Below are 9,707 nucleotides of genomic sequence, written 5' to 3' on the forward strand. Positions count from 1 at the left end.
TTGCCCAATAATAGCTGAGGCCCTAGTTCTTCGAAGTTTAATAGATCTAACATTACCATTGATGTTTTGCAGTAGAGAAGTTTTAGCGTCGCAATTCAAAACTCATAAATTCAGTCTAAATTCCCTGGGTTACGTCGTTTCTTGTCCCGGTGAAACCACTATTAATTTATTGGTTTAACAGACATTTCCCGCCTGAGTAATCCTTAGATACTACTAAATATAGGGTTTTAATATAACTACTTTGCCAAAAACAGTGCAATTTTCAAAAAATCCCTCACTGGATTTGGAAAAGTGTTTTTTTTTTTAGATATCATCATGATTATATAATAATGCTTTTCATTGCTGATTACTTTGATCGATATCTAAGAATAAACTTGGAATCTTAGATAATATAGATAGAATGCCTCCATACAAATGTTACACCAATACAGGTCAACTTTTTTATCCATGTATGGGCGAATAGACTTGCCATAACGTAGATTTATTACTTTGTATAAGGGAAAAGTTATAATTTAAGATTAAATTAAAAAAAATTAATAAAAAGGATAATGAGAGCATAATTATTCGGAATGACGCTTATTTTTACTGGTTTCTTTGCTTTATATCTAAGTATAGTCTTAGAATATATGTTCGGATATAAATCTTTAAAAATGACCTCTATTCTAATTAATATATGTACATATATTAATTTGCAAGCAATACGTACATATTTATATTAATTGGAAAAAATAGTTCTCAATTCAATTTAAAAAAATCGACCTAATCTAGGAAATTTTTAATTACTAGTAACACTGAATAAAAAGTTTTGGTTAGAAAAAGAAATTAGCTATTATTGATACGCTTTTGACACATCGAGTGTCAAAAACGCTGTATATAATTTAAGCTTAAAATATGCATTGCTACAGTAATTGAAAGTAGCCTCTATTATCTATGCTACGTTAAATTTCATATTGAAATTGAAAAGTCCACTTGATCTAGGGAATTTTTAATTGAATTACATGCAATATTGAAATATGGACGCGCATTGCAAAAAAATTGCATCAGCCAAAAATGTTAAAGCGAACGGAATAATAGTATTTCCTTTTTTTATTATATTTTAGCTTCTAAATGCGGGCAATATTTATCACAGTTTTTAAAACAAAGCATATTAATTTAAAACACTCTCGAAACTCGGCAAGAATGGCCGTGAAAGCAAAGAGTGGAAGACATCCGGGGAACCACGAACAAAAAAATAATTAAAAGAAAAAAATCATTCAGTATGATGAAAGTAGTAAAAAAATAGAGTTTTTGTAAAAAATATTGCTGAGAAACCTACAACCAGAGGACTTTAAACACAAATAGATTTTTATTGTTTTATATAGAATCATTTACGTATAATTAAAAGAAAAAATCATTCAGTATGATGAAAGTAGTAAAAAAATAGATGTAAATATTGCTTCGTAAACCAAATAGATTTTTATTGTTTTATATAGAATCATACAGCGTAGAGTAAGCAACATAAACAATCGATTATAGTCTCTGTATTAAGTATTATCAAGAGTATTTATTCTGTGAATTACGAATGTCGAGCTTCTAGTCTGGGGATTTGAAAATCGAATTCCGCGCCTAACCTCAAAGTTTTCCAATTCATATTTGGAACATTTAAATAACACGATTGTCATAAGTTAGGAAAGTAATATGCTCACGTCACTTCGAACTAGAAAACGTTGTATGTTTTAAATAGAAATATATATATATATATATATATATTTTTTTTTTTGAGTTGCCATGCTTGACAGGGAGGTTAGCAACCGCAATTAGGTTTTTAGGGATGTTTTAAGAGGGACGCTGCTGCCTATTCCTCACCCTCCCTTAGTCGATTCTTACGACACCTACGGAAAAGGAAGGGGTGGCCTATTCTTTACCGAGACCACATGGCGATATATATATGATGGTATTGATCAGAAAGGGTGTGAATACTAGAAGGACTACGAGAGAGACTTATGGAAATGTTTTTTTTTTTTATCTTTCTCATTCTCTATGCATTTCTTTTTAGGTGATATTACAGGGAACGGAAGTATGACATCATAGTCCTCAGGAATGGTAACCATGATCATCAGAATGTATTCTATTCTGAAATGTCTATAGTGTTTATATCTATAGGCGACGGTTACCTTTACTTTCTTCGGGTAGGCTGTTAGCTTCTTTGCCATTCCAAGTAACATAAAAAATAAACGTAAATTTGTAATTTTGGAAACATTTACAATAGTGTACATACAAGTACTGTATAATTACATGGAACTTGTTTCATTACTATCTTTCATCGGATTAGCCTCTAATCAAAACGTCTAGAACTTCAGCCTATATTTTACTAGATAATCCTGTTAAAACAGGACTTTAAATTGCTCCACAGGGCGGGTAAGCCAATTACCTAAGATCTATTACAAGAATGACAGAGTTATTTTGATTAAAATTTGTATTAAACAAATTTTGTGAGATAAGTAATGTTTTAAAGTAAATTTTTTTATGCAATTTTGAATTAATGGCAAAGAAGCTGACGGCTTACCTGATGGAAAGTGGTAACTGTCGTCTATAAAAATAAGCAATTAATGAATACGAGTATAACAGTATTATACAGAATTATGAACGGTACAATAAACATAACATAGTACACTGTATACTGTGTCGCCCATCACATAGCCCTCATGCGTTGTCATTCCTGCGGACTATGGTGTTATGCCTCTGTATACTGTAATTTCATTGTCATATCCCATCCTTCAAACCGAAACACAGCCATGCAAACACAACTTCCTCACGGCAAAAACACAAATGATACAAAGGTATCCAAGTAAACGACTTTTGTACAAAGTCTCACTCGAGTAAATAATTACATCACTGTTAATAAAAAAAAAAATGAAATAAAATAAAAAAAAAGAAAATTAATGCTGCCTAAGTAGAGATTTTCGTTCTTTTGTGCTATTTTTTTTTTACCATTAAGCTTGTTAAATCTTAACCTTATCGTCTGAATTAAACATTCTATTTTGACTATTTTACTTGTTTCAATTTTATCTAAATTCACTTGGAATCATCTTGAAAAAGGATATTTAAAAAAGGTCAAACAAAACCATAAAAAAAATATATGTCTGCTTGATTTATGACAGTACTGTATAATTTAATATAGAATGTGTACAAAATTTCATACATTTACAGCTGTAGGGGTGAATAATATATAGCAATATATATATATATATATATATATATATATATATATATATATATATATATATATATATATATATATATATATATATATTAGTTACAATATCTATAAAGGTCCAATAATGAATATATTAAAAGTTTTCAAATTATAATATTGTATAACAGACTTTTAACATATTCGAAAATAATTTTTTTTTATACCACTGAGGTGGCAAACAAGCACGCAGTTACCATAGCCTATGAACGCCTGCAATACCAGAGGTATTACGCGTGCGTTGTCGACCCTGAAGAAACCTCTTGACCCCCCCTTTTGAAGAACCCCATGCTGTAGTCTCTTGGGAAAACTTCGGCAGGGAGCTCATTCCATGACCTGAGTGTTCGTGGGAGAAAACATCTCTGAAACCGCGTTGTACGCAACCATTTAGGCTGTAAGGTATGAGGGTGAACTCCCTGTCGATAGCGAGCCGTACAATGATAGAAAGTAGCCGTAGGCATCATATTGAATAATTCCTCTGAGCACAATCCGTTGTACAAGCGGTAGAACACGCTGAGTGAGGCAAAATCTCTTCTAAGACTTAAGGAACCCAGAGGAACTCAATATATAGATATCGCATCGGTATTTATAATACCTACAGACTATTCAACTGTTTGAGTGTGATTGAGTAACAAAGATTTAAACGTTTTTAAAAAAATTGTTCCCAGTATTAGTTTATTTAGTATTACTATATAGTAACACAGACAGACTTTTTGGGGGGTATCATGGGTAAAACAGTATACTCCGTTATGTCCATGGTACTGCTCATGTCTATAGGCGATGGTTACCACTTTCCATCAGGTGGGTCATCAGCTTGTTTGCCATTCTAAGTCGCATCAAAAAAGACTAGCATAATTCTATCGTTCTATTTAGTCTATTTAAGAATACAAACAATACGTATATAATTACTATACAGATCTTTGTTACGAAGTTGGTAAATTAATTACCTAGTTAGTACTTAATTTCGTTTCTGAGATAATTATAACTTATTTAACTTATAAATACCTAGTTATTTTAGCTTATTATCGAATGTTCTAAATACAAATTTGTTTCTTCGTAAAGATCAGTAACTTCAGTCATAAAAATTAATATTAAGCAGTAAGATGTCAGTCTTTATTAGAGGAAGACTTTGTTCAAAAGTCGTCTGCTTGGGTACGTCTGTCCCACCAGTGTTGCTGCCGTGCTGTTAGCCGTGCCCTATCAGATTTTGCTTGTATGCCTGTGTTTCAGTTCGGAAGGTGAGGCGACGGTTACCACTTTCCATCAGGTGGGCCGTCAGCTTGTTTGCCATTCTAAGTTGTATAAAAAAAAAGACGTAACATCCTTATAAATGGTTACGTTTATAATATAGCCTTTACCTGCTGTTTCGTTTGCGTGACCGGGACATATCGATTGATCGGGATAAATAATTGCATTTGTCCTTTCCCATCCCATGTAGTACATACGTGTATACCAAGTTTCATGTTAATTGGCCAAAAGGTAACAAACAAACTCTTTTTACGTTTTTTTTTTATACAACTTAGAATCGCAAACAAGCTGACGGCCCACCTGATGGAAAGTAATGACCGTTGCCTATAGACAAAGCAGTACTATGGATATAACGGAGTATACTGTTTCGGAGTATACTGAGGACTCAGGTGTTTTTCCTCTGTACCTTGTAAATTCACGTCATATCCCACCCTTCAAACCGAAACACAGCCATGCAAACACAGCCATGCTTCACGGTTGAAACACGAATGGGACAGAGGTACCCAAGCAATCGACTTTTGTACAAAGTCTCCTTCTGGTAAAAGTTTATAATATTAGTAAATAAGGATTAGGATAATATGCGATTTTGTAGGTGATGAAGCTAATTTGGTGAAGACGATACGCTAATTAATTTCTGTATTAATCTTACTACTATATAAATGAGAATTTTTATTTAACCTAAAATTTAAATTCAAATCATTTTTATTCAAATAGATTTGTTTACAAGCACTTTTAATTTTTTTTCAATTTACTGCAGGTTTCGGAAGGTTGTTATCTGTTGAGAAGAGCCCGCAATATACTCAACAGTTTACTCATTTAAATCTCTGTTAACATTATGTGTATTTATTTAAATGTACTATGCCTTAAAATTACATGGTCGTTAAAAGCCCTTGCATGATCGACTATCACCATGCACAAAAAAAAAACACTAAACGATTTCTTGAATGACAAATGTCATTCAAGAAATCGTTTAGTGTTTTTTTTTTATTTATATCACTGAGATGGCAAACAAGCATACGGCCCATCTGATGGTTACCGTAGCCTATTAATGCTTGAAATACATCTTTAACCGCCCTTTTGAATAACCTGATGTGTATGTAATAGGCTATATTTAATGTGTTTTTAATAACAGTTTTAAACTTATAAGAAGACAGATATTTGTGAGGTTTTATGGATGTTTGTTACTTGCAAAAATTACTGAACGGATATGAATGAAATTTGGCACACGTATAGATTATATCCTAACTTAAAACGTGAGATACTTTGTATAATAATATACACGGGCAAAGTCGCGGAATTCAGCTAGTTTTTCTATACATTCAATTCTATGTTTTAAGTAATTTTCATTTCATTAAAGTGAATGGCATTCATTATTATTCCAAGGAATCCCCCAACACATTTTCGAGATTTGTGTTTAGGGACGAATTTTCAAGTCCTTAAGTTGGTGAAATAATTATGCGTAAAATTGTTAAGGTCGTGTTCTGTCTAAGCCTTACAAGTTGGCTCGCTAATTTGAATAAGTAATTTTTTACAAATAACAATAATTAATACGAAATTATTACAAAATATTATTAATTAGGCCTGACTTCACACGGGTAGATAGAATTATCAAAAATAACATTTTATATTGTTATTTTAAAACTCTGCAAACTGACCTTTTTTAGCGCATTATGGATTTTAGATTTTATGCTTAGTTTTAAAATTAGCCCGCCATGATAATTACATTTACATTATTGGTTGAGGATTGGGCCGATGCGTCCCTCTTCAAACATCACGAAAGCCTAACTGCGGTTGCTAACCCGCCTGCCTAACGTAGTAACTACTGGCCAAACCCTCCTTAGGGGAGGCTTACGTTCAGCAGTGGACAGTTAAAGGTTGATATAATAGTAATAATAAAAGCAGTTGTGTTTGCATGGCTGTGTTTCGGTTTGAAGGGTGGGATACGGCGTGAATTTACTGGGTACAGAAGAATAACACCTGAGTCCTCAGGAATGGCAACGCATGGGGGGTATTATGGGCGAAACAGTATACTCTGTTATGTCCATGGTACTGCTCATGTCTATAAGCGACGGTTACCACTTTACATCAGATGGGCCGTCAGCTTGTTTGTCATTCTAAGTTGTATAAAAAATATATATCTGTAATGTAAATGAGATTATTTCAATATAATATTCATTATTTTCCTTTGTATGAATGTAGATGTTTATAGCGGTAGAGGAAAACCTAGAAGGAGATTGATAGACTATGCAAAAAATAATACGTATGCTCAGTTGAGTGGATTCTGAAATGATAGCAAATAGAGATGACTAAAAGAGAAAAATAAAACTTTTACGACAAAGCCAATACGTATAAGGGCAGGATGATGATGATGATGATGATCGTCATTATCTCAGCTATTATCTGTCCACTGCTGAACATAAACCTCCTCTGCCTATATTCAGCAGTGGATAGACAGACAGCAGTAGACTGTCATAAGAAACTATCCTGAGACACCTGCATGGGGGTGGAAAGGGATTATTAGTAATGGAGACTGAGAATCCCATTGCTAGCAATATACCCAACCAGGTCGGCCTCCTCGCGGTTCCTCCTAGAAACTATCATGGTTAATTCCTGATGAATTCATCATGATGGACTAACTGACCTGTTTTCATTCTCATCTATCACCATAAAAAAGAAGAGCCACCTGCATCCACGGACTTCCTGCAATGCATTTGAGGTCGTCACTCCATCTAGTGTGGGGAGGGGTCGTCCTACACTGCGTTTGCCCGTACGAGGTCGCCACTCAAGAACCTTTCGTCCCCGATGATAATGATGATTGTAAATATTGATTACTCTATTTTATTTTCAGAAAAAACGAAGAGATTGACGATGAGTTCAACACCATTCCACTGAGCGTCAACGGCAATGTTCACAGTGCAGGAAACGCAGTTTAGTCAATAATAATAAGTTCGTGGAGATTACACGATGAGGAAATGGTTTGACTTTTTGATTTTTATGTACATTGTTATCATTTACATTAATAAATCGTATAATGGATATACAATTTTAAGAGCAATCATACAGAAGTATGGTAACGTGTGATCTAAAACATTAAACAATTTTTAATGTCTTTAAATGATTATTTAAAAACTGTTTTATTAGCAAATAATAAGATTATCTTTAAACTGTCATTGAAATTTGGATTTTGCTTATAAAAAATATTTATTGGCTTCAATATTAAATGATGGATAAATCCAAAATATTCTGAGACAAATTTGTTATGTATAGTTAAACAAAAATTAATTATTACAGTCATTTTTAAACAATAATTAATTGAAAGAATAAAAATAATGTTTGAATCGTAGTTAATATAATTCAAACATTAGCAGAATTTTTATAAATGCTCTTAAATTATATCAATTTCTTTATCAAAGACAATAATAATATTTCGTTTATATTACGTGTTAACTAAATGTGCAATTATACGTGGAAAGTTACCAGACTTTATTTTAATTTTTATAATTTTCATTAGATGATGTTACTACAAGTTTCTTTCGTGTGTAATCTCCACGATTAAAAAAAAAAAACATTGGGCAACTGTCAGACCAATCGCGCGACGATTAGACGCGTTGTCGGTTTGATAGCAGCCTTAGGCCTTAAGTTACCCTATTTATTTGTTATTAGACTTCTAGACACGACATAGTCCAGTGACATCTTCAATCTAGACCCCTTAGCGATTAAGTAAGGACTGATAACGATATAAATACTCGGTTAAAGTAGTTGACTTTTTTTTCATCGCACGTCTGTCACTGCCTTCCTTTGTCACCAGTACGTCAATTATGTACGAATTGTTACCGCTTCTAGATGGTACGACAATGAATATTACGCTATAGGTATCCAATTATTTCATTTTGTCTCTAAATTGTTGATGTTTTTGTATGTATTTGACGGAGTCTGTATAAATTCTGTAACGAATAAAAAGCACTTTATCTTTACATGGATTTATGTTATTTATTTTATTATTCCTTCCAGAAAAATAAAATTCTTAAAAATTGTTCATTTCAAAACAAATGAACGGTAACAAACAAAACGGTATAAATGAGAGGGAATGGCAAGGAAAGGAATAGAAATGACGGCTAATTGGAGGGTAAAATTAAAGAATATAGTTAATTTCAGTATAAAATATAGCTAAAATTAGTATGTATATTATAATATTCTGTCTGTGATTTTAGGTGAGAATTTTATGATATCATCAAGGATACTGCGACTTTAGATTGTGTTCTACAAAAGAAATCTTCAGTTATAACAAAACCAGTTTATTTTGATTCAAAAACTACTAAACTGTTTTTGATAAAATTTATATGGGACCAATTTGTAAGTATATACTACCAAATAACAATTGACGGAGTAAAAGCTAAAAGATACCGAACATAAAAAAATACAACTGATTTGAGAACCTCCTTTTTGAAGTAGATTGAAAATACAATTACTCTGCAGAAAAAAAGCAGCTATAATCGTAAATACACGCAATCTGTTATGCTAAAGACAAATTCCAACTATTTGGAGCTAACCAAATATTATGAACTTGAGTTACTTTTAGAATAAAATATTTATTCTATAAAAGTATATACACGCAACTTGTTACTCTGTAAAATTTGTAGAGAAAATTAAAATCTTATCTTACAATCTTAATTATGTCTGTGAAACCAATAAGAATAAATAATCTTATATCCCTTATTTTTACGATACACCTATGTATACTGTGTGGCTTTGTAAATATTTACAAAAACTCTGTGAATCACATCACATTTGGCAGTATACAAAAAAAGATATCGGTCTAAGAACTGTAGTCCCGTACGTAAGGATCCCGATACAAAAAATCTATTTACATGAACGGATTTAGCAAGGACTCCTTCACAATGTCCGGGTAAAAATATGCAAAATCTACAGTACCGTAATTTATGTGTTTAGTGCGTAGATAAGGTAAGGACGCGAGGTTTTATTGCCGGATATGTTCCAAGAAATGTGTGTGTGATACGATGCTAGAGTTCATATCGGGACAGAGTGCGCGCGAAACCGAATATGGTTGACGGAGGCAAAAATCGTATTAAACAAGATAAATACAAATAGAGAGGATACATTCTTGGATAAGGTTTATTTATGAAAAGTGATCGCTTATTCACAAGTGTGGTGAAATATTGGCTTATTGTTATTTGTCTTATACCACAAAGGAGGCAAAAAGCATCCG

The 9,707-nt window shown here is 32.6% G+C and overlaps 1 protein-coding gene across 3 annotated transcripts in view; it reads left to right on the plus strand.

Moving 5' to 3' along the window:
- Positions 1-8,454, plus strand: part of LOC113511344 (uncharacterized) — a 192,487-nt gene extending 184,033 nt beyond the window's left edge. For all 3 annotated transcript variants that reach the window (XR_008253679.1, XM_052901871.1, XM_052901872.1), the window contains one exon: positions 7,329-8,454. Coding sequence is in view for 2 of the 3 variants with exons in the window: in XM_052901871.1 (XP_052757831.1) it covers positions 7,329-7,413 (85 nt within the window). In the remaining variant the exon portion in view is untranslated. The remainder of the gene's footprint in view (positions 1-7,328) is intronic.
- The last annotated feature ends 1,253 nt before the right edge of the window (positions 8,455-9,707 follow it).

This window comes from Galleria mellonella, unplaced genomic scaffold (genome assembly GCF_026898425.1).
Source record: "Galleria mellonella isolate WM207_F2 unplaced genomic scaffold, CSIRO_AGI_GalMel_v1 utg83, whole genome shotgun sequence".
In the NCBI taxonomy this organism is placed as follows: Eukaryota; Metazoa; Arthropoda; class Insecta; order Lepidoptera; family Pyralidae; genus Galleria; species Galleria mellonella.